The sequence below is a fragment of the Ambystoma mexicanum genome, chromosome 13, assembly GCF_040938575.1.
Source record: "Ambystoma mexicanum isolate Mex_15411 chromosome 13, UKY_AmexF1_1, whole genome shotgun sequence".
Taxonomy (NCBI): domain Eukaryota; kingdom Metazoa; phylum Chordata; class Amphibia; order Caudata; family Ambystomatidae; genus Ambystoma; species Ambystoma mexicanum.
In genome coordinates this window covers 392,056,862-392,071,837 of record NC_090938.1, presented here as the reverse complement: position 1 = coordinate 392,071,837, position 14,976 = coordinate 392,056,862, and the positions used below count along the sequence as shown (strand labels likewise).

The following is a 14,976-nucleotide window of genomic DNA, read 5'->3' as shown; positions in this document are numbered from 1 at the left end:
TTTTAAAATGAATCAATGGTTCATTCCAGAATCCCCTGCTTGTGATGTAGGTCTCACGGAAATAATGCTGCACCAACATATAGAAAAAGCCCCACCAAAAACTGATGCAGCATGTTCTCCAGTCCAGGCACCCACTTTGTCAGATCAAAATGGGTGTGAACGAGCTGCAAATAATGACCAGATAGGGGTGGCTCTGGGTGGGGAGTCAAAGGCCCAGTTATTTCCTGAGGAACAAACTCCATGGGTGGCGGGCAAGGTAGGGAGGGGTGAGGATTCACCAACTGTGGTTGATGAGTTGTCCTTTCCAATCCTTGCCCGGCTCCTTGATTCTGTGGATAAGAGGGTATGATTCCCTCAATTTTGAAATATGTGATCTTAGACAGATTCTGTGGGAACTGGTGGGGAAGGTCCATTTTTTTGGAAGGTTATATAATTGCCACTACCAACCAAAACGCAATGCTCAGTAAAAGGGAAATAGTTGAAGAGGAGGCCAAATATCGGGGGAGCTTGGTAACGGATAGAGGTAGTGAGGGATTCGGATAAACAAGCAGGTGTGATAATTGATCAGCCCCAGCTAATGGAAACTTTGTTAGATGTGCCACACCCACCAGTTTCCATTCTGCTGGTATGTAGCAGTCCAGAGGAGCCATTACAGTCAGCTATACGCCCCTTGAATAAAGATAAATCAGTCCCACAAAGGAAAAAGCAAAACAAATGTAAGCCACCACCCAAACAAAACAACAGGGGATCCCGAACATTTTTGATTAAATTAATAACTGAGGTAGACAAGCAAATGGCAGCAGAACGGTCAGATCTTGAGCAAAAGAAAAGGGATTTCTTCCAGTGTAAGAAAGTAAAGGATTCTAATGTGCCTGTGTGGGATCAAGGGTAAGGCTTGGGGTCAGAAACCTATGCTATTAAGCCACCAGAGGATATTCCATCCTTCGACTTAGGCAATATTTCAGTCTACCCCATAGAAGGGGAGATTCGGGACATTTCAGGGAGGGAAGAGCATGCAAGTGTGGTAAACACAGACGAAATAACTGGGCAAGGGTGTGGAAAGTGTTGTGTGTTAAGGGATTCTATCCCGGCACTGTTGTTAGGGTCACTACAGCCTAAGTTGGTGGAGGTGGGAAAAGACAAGATATTGGCCCAGGTGGGGGAAGAAAAAGAAAAATTGTTCACAACATTTTCAAAACCAGTTCTAGTGGTTGATCAGGCTCGGGTTCGGGAGATTTGGGATGTCCACTGTGAAATATCTGTGCCTCCATCTCGTACAATAGAACAAAGTTCGGGTATGCCAAAAAGCAAACAATTGAGGGTGGATGGTGCGCCGTCTTTTTATCCCGACATTAACTATCAGAGACCTAAAACACAGCACTGATTACCCCACAATCCCCCCCCAAAAAGTAAAGCGCAGGAGGATCAGATTTGTATCTACTTCAGTCGGCTTTTTGAGAGCTCAAATAGGTACCCTTTGAACAGGCATTACATTTTGTCCCTTATGTATGAAATTATGTATGAAATTCTCAATTTGAGCCTGGTAACAGGCGATATCAGTATTGTAGAATGTGTGCATGAAGATTGTTTAGACGTAGTAAAACTCTATTTAAGGTCACACATTATTAAAGGAGCAATTTTGGCTGAAAATGAGCATTTTTTATCATTAGGGTTTGAAGTGGCTGATGCAGGGACTTCAATAATTTCGAGGTGATCCTCGAATTATCAAGAAAAGGGTAGTACAGGTAGTGGGCTGTTCCGTGCTCGACAGGTTGATATGATTAGACGAGGGGGATATACTGAAGGGGCCCCACAAAATACCGTAAATGAAGGCTGGAGACAAGTCCAAGAATCAAGGATTGAGGGGGAAGTAAGGATACGGTATGACTTGTGATTGCCCAAATGCGTAGTGGCCTATTGGAATTCTAGAGGCTTTAATAACATAATGAATAACCAGGATTTGTTTGTAGCCTTTGATATAGTTTGCCTGCAGGAAACTTTGCTTCTTGATGCACTGACAATAGAAGGCTTTGATGTAATGCATATTGAAGCACTGGAAGGTGTAAGAGGGAGGCCTTACGGTGGAATTCTAACAGCAATAAAACAGAGCCAGGGTTTATCTGTATCTGTAAAATTGAGTCTGGTCGGAGGGACATGCCGGGAGCGCTGTTGAAATGGCAGGTCCCTGGTGAAGGGTCTATCAGTAAATGCCTCCTGGTAAATGTATATTTGAATCCAGAAAGAAATCAGCTGGAGGAAGCTCTCTCTGCCTTATCTTTCACTTTCCTGGGAGAATTACCTGAAGAGGGAGCTGCAGTAATTGTTTTGGGCGATATTAATGCAAAATGCCTGGAGGACCATTGGTATTTGGCGCCAAATAGGTTAATGACCTCTAGGGAAGCACGGAATAGGGGTAAGAGGGTCCGTCAAGAGTTAGAGGAATGGGATTTCTCAATGCTAAATGGTCAATTCCAAGGGATATACTGCCCAGTTTTACATGGCAAAATGGTCTCTGGAAGTCTTACCATAGATTATATTTTTGTCTCGGTCATTGGTTTCCTGTGAAATTGCTCTGCCATTGAAAAATCAAGAGAAGAATATGCCCCTTATGGTGGAAATTAATCCAAGAAACCATGTGGTTAAATGGTCACCAAAGATGGCAAGGGCCTTTGACAATGAGATTGGGGGGTTATGTGCAAAGGGGATTGGCTTTCTTTGTTCCCCGGAAGGGTTTTCCTCCTGTATAGCATCAGTATTGGGTGGCCTTTTGACAGAAAGATCATTGAATAAGGGGGCGGTGATGGTGGGAGGTATTCATGGTTTTGTTGCATAGGTGCAGGATCGGAAAAAACTAAGGCGATTTGAGATAAAAGGATTGTGGAAGGAAAATCCTAGAGGTTGTGGTAACGAGGTTCTGATGGTAAAGCAAAGTTATAGGAACTGGGTGAAGGGTCGGAAATGTTTAATGAACATTAATAATGCTGAAAAAATGTTGTCCTGTATGTTGGGCAACAACTCTGGTAGGTTTTGGCAACTGATAAAGCCTTAAGGAAGGGATTGGTTTTTGCAATCAAGACTGCATTGCCGCATACCAGTTGGTAGAGGGCTATCTGTTGAAATCTTGATGACATCGTTTATCTGATAAAAGTGAGCAAGAAATCAAATGCCCCTGGGCCTGATGGCCTTTCCAATTTGACCCTCAAATCAAATATGTTTTATAGTGTAAATTATTGTCATATTTGTTTGAGAGTATTTTCTTTAAAAGGGAGTGCCCTGAAACCATCTTCAATCTTCAATCACGTAAATAGAGTGGTTTTATCGAAAGGTTTATTTGATAATGGATGTCCGCTTCCACTGATAGGAATATTGTAGGCTCTCCATTTGGGCACAAAGATTAAAGTTAGATTAGATGCCCACGGATCCTACAGGTGCTGGATAGAGACAAGCAGGGGTTTGCGCCAAGGTTGTGTTCCTCTTTTGTTTCTATATTAAGGGGATAATAGCCTGTTGGCCCTGCGTGAGGACTAACCCCCCCTAGGTTAAAATATAGCACCTACTGTACACAGATGACATAGTCATCTGCAACATTATTCCAATTGGCCTACAGAGAGCTCTACATGCGGTGGAGAACTTCCTGGACAATTTAGAGTATTGGTGCTGAATTGGGGGAGGACCAAACCGAGAAACGTTTCCTGGAACTTGAGGGGCTGTTGCCTGGAGTTAGTTGATAAGTATAAGTATCTAGGGTCCTTCGTATAAGACAAAAAGGGAGGGATAGACTGAGTAACTGACCTCAAGGCAAAGTTCATGGCAGCAACCATGCAGCTCCGACGTTTGACTTCAAATTCGGCAGATTTTCATTCGTACCGGTTTTAAAACTGTTTAAACAGCAAATTGTGCCAAAATTTATTTTTGGGCCACAAACAAGAGATGATGAAATCGCTTGGTCAAAACTAGAGGCCAAACTTTGAAGAGGGGTCCTTTGTCTCCCGATATCAGTACCACTGGTGGGGATATTGTATGAATTAGGGCATCTTCCTATTCAGACTTTAATTAACTGGGGAAAGTTGCACATTTAGTTAAGTATTTTGTCCCCTCATTTATGAGAGACTTAGCAAAGCTTGGCACAACTCAAGATCTTATTGTGACTCCACATATGGTGAAGCAGAAACGGTTTAGATATGTGTGGATTTGTTTAAGAGAGAACTTGACGAATTACCAGTACTTTGGTGACCACTTTGGACAGTTAAGAATTACCATAATGTTGCTCTCTACTTGAAAAAGCATCTGTCAAGGTTATTTAGGGCTCAAATCTTGAGATTAAAGTTAAAACGTATTGCCAACTAAGTAAGTTTTGGGCAGAAAGACAAAAGTACCTAGGGATCAGAGACTTTGTCGGCACTGTGCTCGGGAGGTAGAAACTCTAAAACACTTATGTGCATCAATGGTTATTCAATTCACTAACAGAACAGGACCTGTGGATTCGAATTTTAAACACCAATGAAATCTCTCTGTCAATTAGGCTTTTAGAGTTTTTAATGTCAGGTTTCGCAGAATTGTAAAGTTTTTCTGGGATATTTATGCTCTTATATGTTATTAGATTGTAATTATGGATTGTAGATTTCATGTTGATTTGATGAATCTTAGTTATTTAGGTTACTTTGGTGAAAATGTATTTGCACACGTTTTTATGTATTTGTTAAATCTATATTTGTGAGAATGTGTGAAAAGTTTAAATTTGTACAGTAACACACAATAAATAAAGACATTACACAGTCCCAAATGGCTCGGTGTAAAGAAAGAAAGTGTCTGCAAAGAGGGGAGCTGTGCCCGGAAATGAAAAGTGAGCAAAATAGAGATCCTAAAAGGGGGCAGCTGTGCGAGAAATTAAGTGGGAGCAGAATCCCCAAACCTGATAGAAATTGTTGACAACAAACAAAGTGTGTTGGAAAAGCATTGGGGTGGGCACCAGGTAGGAGATTGATCCAGGTAGCCACGGAGACCCCAGTTTAAAGAAAAGAGAACTCAATTAAGGATAAAGCGCCTGGCTGCGTGACCTGTAATGGGTGGACCGTGCGGTCTGACAACTGTGCCACGCACAGGGGAGCCCAATTGAAAGCAAGGCGCTGCTTGATCTAAAGGGCTTCTGGGTTCACAGAAAGGGGACCCGGAGAAGCCTAAAGAACTTACCAGGAAAAGGTACAGTGAACTTCTTTTGCCAAGTGAACTTTTCTTTGCCAAGTGAAACCCGAGAGACTTGTGGAACTTTATAATCCCGAGTGCCTTAAACTTGGGCAAGGGAGCTGCAGAAAGGCTCCATTGTCACATAAAATGTATTCTTAACACTATTGAGTTTACCAAATCCCATTCACCCTATTATTCTGTGGAAGTGAGGACAGGCGTAGGTTTTGACACAGACAGTATTTTGTTTTGGACTAACAGACTTAACTTCCAATAGTTTTGTTTCCATTCGGGAACATTCCCATCTTAGAGTTAGGGAAAATTAGGCATTACACCATCCTGACACTGAGATTAAAGGTTTTCAAACTGTGTTTCACTTGTCTGTGTCGTCTATTGATACCATGTCTGTCTCACATGTGGCAGAAAAGGTTTAGACCCCATCAATATATCAGTGTCACAGTTGTTGCCATACTGGTTGGACCTGGCTAAAGCACGGATCATGCAAACATCAATCAAACTTTACCTTTCGGAGATCACCTTTTACACGAAAGGACTCCAGTCATCATCCCTATTCTGTGACCCCATACTTAAAACCTTTTCCTAAAGAACTGTTACTATCATTGTCTCTGATGCACCACCAGTGCCAACGTGAGAGCTCAGCATCGTACTAACATCACTAATGGAACTTCAGAAAGAGCCAATACATTAATGTGACACTAAGAACCTATCTTGGAAAGTATCCCTCTCAATTGCTGTCATCTCCGCCAGACTTATCGGGGAACTACAAAGATTGTGTGCCAACCCTTTATTTACAATGTTTTATAAGGACAGGCCACATCTAAAATTCCTTCCCAAAGTAATCTCAGAAAAGACTCTTAATGAACCCATTTCAATACAAACCTTCCTTGGCAGCCACTAACCTCCAAGTAAATGCACCCTACATTCACTGGATGTCAAAGGAGTGCTAAAATGCTATACTCAACGCACTGTCCCATTCCACAACTCTGAGCCACTATTCATTGCCAACTTGCTAGCCCCCTCGAAACAGGCTAACAAGTTGGTGCATCAACTGTATTTTGCATTGCCTTGAAATAAAAGGACTTACAATAATGGGCCCAGTGATGGCGCATTCAGCCCATAGTTGAGGGGCCACGACTGCCTTTTATGCTGAGGGTATCTCTTAAGGACATCTGTAGGGTGGCAACCACGAGATCACTACATACTCCTCGCCAAACACTATTGCCTTGATGAGGAGGTATTACCCAAATTGTTCAAGTACAATTGCTCGAATGACACAATTGACCGTTTTGCAGTGGTCCAAATTGACCTTCTGCACAATTGACAGTATGGTCATTTATATATATATAATGGGTTGTGTTGGGGTAATGATAATATAAGGGGATTGGGTGGGAGTTGGGGGGTGGATTGGGTGGGGGTTTGCGGGGTTTTTCCCCCCGCATATATATCCTAATTGACCATTTATATTCGGTCAATTGTGCAGAAGGTCAATTGTCATTCGGACAATTGTAATACAAACAATTTGTATACAACCGATGAGGACACCAGCACTGAGTCTGCAGTTGGCCAACCACTACTCTGACATTCTTTCTCAATGTAGGAGCAGCCTTACCTCCCATCCTCTACAGTATCTTTCCATGTACATGCCTTTGTTTCTTGTTCAGGATGGGAAGGATATCCAGGCTGTGGATTGGGGGCTTTTTGGACGGTGTTTGTTCATATGCATGCTCTTACAGCTTTGTATTCTGTTCCTGCATGTAAATCCTTCAAAAATCCATTGTTGGAGAAGAATTAGTTACTCATCTGTAACTGTAGTTCTCCAACATTGGTATCTTTTATACATAGTAGGTAATTATTTTTTGCACGTATCTGAATTGAATATCTTTGAAGCTTGTGAGTGATCTTTTACCATCACGCATCCCTTTCTTTGGAGTCGCTATGAAGCGGTTTTGCTCATGGATTACGCCTTTGTAAACTCAAATTGATATCCTTAGGCAATTTGCTATTGTAGCTTCATTTGTAATTAGTATTAAAGGGCTTCACTCAACCAGTAATTTCTATATTCTGGCAAGATTATTACTCGCATTACAGTCCAGGGGAGAAGGGCTGTAATAAACCTAAGGGACGATAACCCCTACCACAACCTTCCACATCATGGGCTGTAATGCCATTATAACTTCGTAAAATTTTCAAAAAATATTGAAGATGCCTGAAACCTTGGTATAAGAACTGTCCAGGTGTAATGTTGGCTATGATAGAGACTGAGCATTTATGCAGAATGCTGGGAAAGAAACTGGAAGCCTTGTAACAGTGATTAAGGCTCTCTGCTGACCAATTGTGTACAATGGCCCACCAATATTACAATGTTATAATTAAGTTTCATAGACCTGGTCCAAGGACCTTAACCAGTGTTAGGATCCCTGAAGATCGGCTAAAGGCCAGAGCTCAGCATGAGCACTTAACCAGGTTAAAGGCCCAAAACCCCTGTTACTTACTGAGTTCCAGGACTATAAAGTTACTAATATCGGTGGCACACTATAAGTAGCGGGGGTACTATGGTGGCAGATTTGTTATCTGCCTTCCAGTAAATCCAGCAGTTTGGGATATTGATTTACATTTCCACCATTGGAGAGTGGGGGTAGTGTATTAGTAAAACTCACATTTTTCTAGACTGTGATCCCTGAACAGGGAGAAGATGACATATTGAACAAACTGTGTGCTATACTGGCTTGTGTAGGCTACAGATTGTCCAGTGAGCGTGCACAATGGGCATTCAATGGTTTCCAATGCTATTTATATTCTTATGTCAAAACAATCATCCAAAGTGATATTCATATCTGGCACCATGAATCTAAACAGACTTCAATTTGCACTTTTCTTTTGGTTTGTAATTTTTTTTTCCATTTTAAACCTTTATACACAAGTCATTCTGAGCGACACAAACAGATTCTTCCTCTTATACATGCGACAAAGAAAAACAGGGCTTTTTTCTCTTTACATGGAAACAAAAAAAGAAGAGGGCAAACAAAGGTAGTAGGAGGGCCTAGCAGAGATAGAATGGAATGGCAATTAAAACTCATTGAAACATAAATGCCTTTGTGAGGGAAAGAAAGTGATCTGAGAAGGAAGACCTAGGGGTGGGCCGTCACTGCGTTTGCCAGGGGCATCCAGATACACAGAGGCAGGGAGTAGATTCAGACAACTCCGAAAGGGGTCTTTTCTCCATTATAAGCTAGGCCTCTTTGTGGAGAATGGCAGTGGGTAGGCCCAGCTTCCACCCAAAGCAGCAAAGCCACTGTGTTTCGTATTGTGTCAGTTGAGGAAGGCTCGGCCTAGGCTCAATGGGGCAAGGACACTGTGTCAAACCCATGCACCAAACAGGACAACAAATAGGTTAGACCTTTGCCCACTGGGGTCCAATGTTAGTTTTCTGTGTATTAAGCCCTTACCCAATTGTATCAGGGCATTGGGGTATGCTTAGAGAGGTGAATATGGGTTAGGCTTTACCTTAATCCAGTGGGATAAGGGGTACCATATCTTATTTACTGCCAGGGGCCTGACATGCTAAGTACAAGCAGCAACAGACGTGGTCACAGTGTACTGTATAATGTGAAGGGCTGTGCTAGATGCAGCTTGGTTTCAGTGGGAGAAAGGGCAGAATATTTAATGATGAGCAGAGGATGGGCTCTGCCTTCGTACAAGAACGGCAGAGCCCGCATGTTTTGTGTGTTGGGGGCGCTTTTATAAGCCATACCTTTGCCCATGACACTCCACACATCCTGGACAAAGGGGACCCCTTCTTATCTACTACTTGCCCTCTGCTGTGGTTGATACCGCTGACGATGAAGCTCACTTTGCGCAACTGCTTTGACGGAACCGTCATTCAGTGGTTCACACCCTGCCTACAAAAGAGACCAACTCCTCCAGATGGACTCCAATGCTTCCTAGCCTGGTTTGCACTTTATAGATCCCACATATCCATACATACACACATACATTGTCTGCAGGTCCCGTGAAGGGAGATAGGTGTGGTATGGGCTCAGCCCCTGTACATTGGGTGCAGGGAGACTATGGGTCCCATGCAGAGCACAGGGTTCACCACCTTCTGTGGGAGGCAAGGCCTCAATATTCCATAAAATTGGAGCGTGTACAATAAGCTAGACATTCCCCTACTGAGGGATGGAACACTACCTGTATCGTGCAGTTAAATTATTAGCACATAGACCTATCCTTGTTAGTGGGGTGAGGGGCAAACTGTTTTTATATAGGAATGGGATGTGATAGACATTCATCATTCAGTTAAAGCAGAGGCACGCGCTTAATGCATCAAACTGTGTTCAGAGAGGCTGAAACCTGTGGGTCACCTTCTGTTGATGGGGGAGAGCCTGGGAATTTTAATAGGGCATATGTGTTCTGTACACAGTAAGGTGCTAGGATATATATCAGGCCTTCATCCAATAGCATGATTTTTGGCAGGTGCTTTCATAGGATAATATTGTTTATGCAGTGGCCTCACATTCTACCAGTGGGGATTCACCTTCTTTGTGAGGAGAGGGGCTGGAAAAGGCTCTGCTCTTGTTTGATGAGAATACGAAATCAAGTCTGTATTTTGAAAGCAGTGTGAGAAAGATCCAAGCCTTTGTCCTTTGGCCATAAGGGATCTATCTTGTGCATTTGGGGAGATGCTGGAAAGGCTCCTCCTCAGTCCAATTTTGATACTCTCGATTTGTGTTTAGTGGGGATAGGCTCAGCTTTTACCAATATAAACAGTGGGCATCTGTTCTGTGTATGGCCTGGGGATTGCAAGTAGGTACAGGGACTGTGCATGTTTTTGCATATTGAGGGGCTGAGATTGGTTCAAACATATAGCTCAGGGGCAACACTTTTGTCTTGGAAGCAAGACAATGCATAGCAACACAGGTTTGAATCCCGGGCTCGCGCTTAGAAACTGTCCGCGGTATTAAGCGTGTTATAAAAGAACAATTATGTATCCATTTGTTATAGGGATGCACATTACTTGTGTTGGGATGGGCTGGCATAAGACATAGTCTTTGTCCTAAAACAGGACATGCTGTATACATTGGGAGGGGTTTGAATGGAATACGTCCAGGCCTTCATACAATAGAGGCATGTGCTGCAGATTCTGTGAGGGAAGCTGAGGTACAGAAAGGCCAGGTATGGCCATTATACGTCCCATTCTGGGCTAAGCTATTGTATGGCTAAATGCTGCCCTATCCTAGGCTGTTAAAAGATTTACTTTATGCACCTTGTTATACGAAACATTGGAGGTTCTTGGTGGCTGCCAAAGACCAGGGTACTTCTGAGGCCAAAATCTTGCTGATTTGCTTAGGCTTTGTCTTATCCTCCCCAACCTAGGTGCATTAGTAAAAATAAATATGTGCATGTTGGCAATGGTGATAAGCAGGACTGGGTAGGGAAGACATTGGGTGCAAGGGGAAGGAAGAGCTGGACAAGAACTAAGGAGATGCATTGAGAACTTAAAAGTACGGAGAGTTCATCAAGTATTTGCCCCAACCCAACTTTACATTCACCTTGCAAGATAATGGTGGGATGAGGATGTTGAGTTTCATCGTTCGACGATATAAATAAATATGGAACATGGTTTAAGTGCAGGGCAGTTTGGAAGAGTCGCTGGCACATGTGTGTCCACTTCACTAGCACCCATGCCCCATCCCTCAGTTCCCACCCCCTTTGGCTTTGCTTTTTGTAGTGTGCATGCGTAGCGAGGGAGGCTTTACAGGAAACTGGGGATGGTGGAGGGTGGAGGATGTGCAAGGCCAGGGATCTCCTCTCCTCATCCAGCAGCATCATTGATTAGAAGGGGCAGGAAATAGGAAAGTGAATGGGGATTTAAGGAAGCCATGAACAAGGGGCAGAGGAAGGAAAGGATGGGCAGGAGAGCAACAGGAAGGGAGGCGAAGGTGAGAACTGGGTAATGGGGAGAGGGAGGAAAGGAACTGAGTGTAGAAGGGAAGGATGGATAACATGTAAAAGTGAGACGAAAACATGTGAGGAAGTTAGAGTATAAGGATGGATGAGAACCTGGTATGGGAGGAGCCTGTAGGGGATGGGGGAAGGGAGATGATAGCAAAAGGAAAATAAGCCGAAGGGGCCACTGCATGTAAACAAAGAGGTGATATTAAAGCTCCCCAGTTGCACAAACACAGGGAACAGACCTGAAAACATTCTCCCCTACCTAGTCCCGCCCAGGACCCCTCCCAAACTGAACACCCTTCAGAAACTCATTTCGCTCTTCTCCTTTCCCACAACAACCTCCATCCATGGAGAGAAAAAAAGCTTTAGTAGGGTGGGCTCGGGGGGGCAGCAGTTTTTTTTTGGCCACCCCCTGAACCCACGTCTTTTTTGACCTTTTCATTTTGGTTTTTTTGCCAGTTTTTGTTATTTTCTCTGTTTTTTTTTTAAATACAAGTCAATAAGGGGGGGTCCAAGAGTCTGTAAGGGAAAGTGTTTGTCCTTGACTTCCCCCTCTCCAAGCCCATTCCCCAAAATCCCAACCCTGGCAGAATTTCTTTTTCAGTGTTAAAAAAAGCCTGCAGGGGAATAAAAACAATAAACGATATATATATTTATATATGAGCGCAAAAACGGGTAGAGAAATCGATCCAGGAGGTTTTTTTTTCTTTTTTCAGTTTTCACATTTTTTTCCGACAGTTTTTGTTATCCGGACACCCAGGGAGAATGTTCCTTTATTTGGGAGATTTTTGTACATTTTTTTTCTATTTTCCTCGTCTGTCGTCCTTTTGTTTTCCATTGATTCTTCTTCTTTTGGTTGTTTGTTGGAAAAAAAATATTTTTTGCTTTTACTTTTTTTCATCTAAAATGTTTGGTTCTTTTGTGTAACTCTCGCAAACTTTGGATTCGACAGAAAACGTGTTTTAAAAAAAAAGAAAACACCCATCTTTTCCCCCCACCCCGCATAGTTGCTGTTCCCTCTTCTTTGTGGCCCATCATTTGCGCGGGGAGCATTATTTTTTAAAGCATTAAATAAATAAAAGAGAGGAGCATGGCCTCTTGCCTATTCTGCAGTTAAGTCTCCTTTTCCCTTACACAGGATGCTCAGTATTCCTTGATTGGGGCCACAGGTTTCCAAATTCTTAAAAATTCAAACAAATGGAACAAAATATCCTGCAAATCTCAATTTCATGTCTTTTGCTTAAAATCCCTTGTAGTTGTATTTGTAGTTTTTGGATGGAAGAATTGCTCACCGCTGAGAGGTTGCAATTGAACATAGAGGGATGGGGGGCCTTACACCTGTCCAAGAGTGCAGCACACCCACAGCTACTTTTTCACGGTTTATGATGGGCATCACAGTAGTCCAGAAATCAGGAGGATTTCCTTGTTTATTTTTTTTTTTACAGTTCTTTCATTCCATGTTTCTTCTTTAAAGCAGTTTTGGGGGGTCAGGGTTACTCTGTTTCTTCCTGGCATGGCACCAAGACAAAAGTCTGAAACACACAACATACTTTGGGAAGTTTGGTTTTTTTGGCCTTTTTTTGTTTCTTCAGAAGAGTGAGCAACAAACAGGGTTCTTTGCGTGTATGAAAAAAAAGGCAAGGAAAAGAAAGACAGAATCGGAGAAAGAGACCAAGGTTAGAGTAAAAATAAGTAAGGGGAAGGGAAGGAAGGCCAATTAGGATGCTGACAAATCAGACAAATGGCACACAAGAAGTGAGAGCGAGAGAAAAGAAGAGCGATCCAGGAAATCAAAGGGAGAAATAGGAGGCAAGGTGAACAAAGGAAGTGAAAGTGAGACAATTACAGCATGAGAGAGGGCCACACAGAAAGAGATACACAAATTAAGGCTGGGAAGGAGTTAACTCAAAGACGGTCAGGAAGCAACAGAAAAAATAATACCCTGACAAAGAAAGAGATGCAATGAGTAGCACTGGAAGAGAGATAAAGGAAGAGTGTGATAAAGAAAGTGGGAGATAAAGTGATACACAACGAACAGAAGACTAAGGAAGATAGGTTGAATGGGATAAAAAGGAGATAAAGCCTGAGTAGGAAAGGGTGAAAGAAAGGAAGAAATCAAAGGAGAAGCTAAGCAAGGAGAACAAAATAAAGAAAAAGCAAGATACAGAAACAAAGGAAGAAAGATTAAAGCAAGGTGACTGGAACAAATAAACGCCTAGAGAAGGCAAAGAGAAAGAAAGTCTAAGGACAGCAGTACAAAAAGTATTAAGAGAGATACAGAGATAAAAAAAATGTGAATCTGGACTGGGAAATATTGTGGTTCTACAGAGCTAGGAGCACAGAGGTAGACACTGGGTTTGGGCCCGGGTCCGCATGAGGTATGTTTGCTTCCTCTTTGGCAAAGGTGGGGTTGTTCTGGCGCAGAGCATGCCGCTTGTGGGCACTGGAGCGTAGGTGTTGGCTTAATGCCTCCGTGCCATTTACCAGCACTTGGCAAGACAGGCAGTGATAGGTGCAGACCGGCACTCGCAGAGGGGATTGAGCACCCCCCTGCAAGAAGCAGGTCTCATCCTGGTGTGCGGCCGCCTGACCCTCATCGTCGAAAGCAGCACGGCATCGCCGGCACAGGTAACGGTGTGCCACGTCTACAGTGGAGACTCCAGCACTTTGCAGGAGTAAGAGGTCTTCTCCGCTCGCTTGTGCTGCCTCCTCAGCCTCGGGCAGTGGGTCAACAGTGACTGAAGAAGCAGGTTTCAAGGGCTTTGGTGCCTCTGGTGGTGCTAAGGTGTTTGGTAGGAGGCCAATGAGTGTTTGAGGTATCACTGGATTCATGGGGAAGAGACCTTTCTTCATGCCGTACAGCTGCTGAAAGTAAGCTCCCTGCACCTGGGGGCTAAACATGGGGGGTGTCCCGGGCAGTGGGAATGGCAGGAACTGGCCTCCCAGGAGTGGTGGGGCACCACCCACCCCTGCAATGGCAGTCTGCATGGTCTTGAGGGTCTTATGCACTGTTAAGCTGGACAGGATGGGAGTGTCCGGAAGGGTTTTCTGTGTCAAGCTGGGCTGCGGAGAGCCACTGGCCCTTAGGTCCTTCTCAATGCATGGTACTGAGCTGAGCTCGCCAATGGCAGAGTGATCTGGTGCACCTTTTGGAGGGCCTGCGTGGGTGGGAGTAGGCAGCACAGCAGGAGCAGATATGCTGAGAAGGCTGGAACCTGAGCCTGTGGGTTAAAGGACAGAGAAAAGCATTAGAAAAGACCACAGAATGCATCCATTCCCAACAAACAATATCTCTTTCCTACCTCTGCCCCTGCCCCCCTAATGCCTATAAGGATCTGAAAAGACTAGCCTTGAAGTGCCTAGTTTTAAGGGTCCTGTCAGTGAACAAAGAGACATAGGTCTTTGGGGAAATTCTGCCTGAACCTACAAGTCTTGGATCAAAGGGTCCGTAGGTGAAACATAGACCTAGGTCAATATGACTACGCTAACCCTAGAATCCAGACCTAATGGCCTGTAGATAAATACGTTGGCCTAGTGCATAAGGGAGTGTCAGACTTGCGGATATTTGGGCCTGCCAGTTAACAGATAAACACAGGTCATCAAAAATAGGCAGAATTTCCAGCTCATGTGTCTCAATGCATGGAGATGAACAGACCTTCTCAGGCATCCAGTTATAGGCTGGGTTTGCAGATCTATAAGCCTATACCTGAACATTTGGACCTAGATCAGAAGAGAGATATTGGTGTTAGTGGCCATTTTTGTTTATTTTGTATTTATTTATTGAGGGCATGATGTTTCAACAAGACACACACACAGGAATCT

The 14,976-nt window shown here is 43.5% G+C and overlaps 2 protein-coding genes across 2 annotated transcripts in view; one reads left to right on the top strand and one right to left on the bottom strand.

Moving 5' to 3' along the window:
* The window catches only part of THTPA (thiamine triphosphatase), a 1,084,607-nt gene that overhangs the window by 351,384 nt on the left and 718,247 nt on the right, over positions 1–14,976 (top strand). The gene's annotated exons all lie outside the window — the stretch shown is intronic.
* Positions 7,977–14,976, bottom strand: part of ZFHX2 (zinc finger homeobox 2) — a 394,460-nt gene continuing 387,460 nt past the window's right edge. The window contains exon 10 of the mRNA XM_069633958.1: positions 7,977–14,375. Within this exon, the coding sequence (XP_069490059.1) occupies positions 13,477–14,375 (899 nt within the window). The 3' untranslated portion in view covers positions 7,977–13,476. The remainder of the gene's footprint in view (positions 14,376–14,976) is intronic.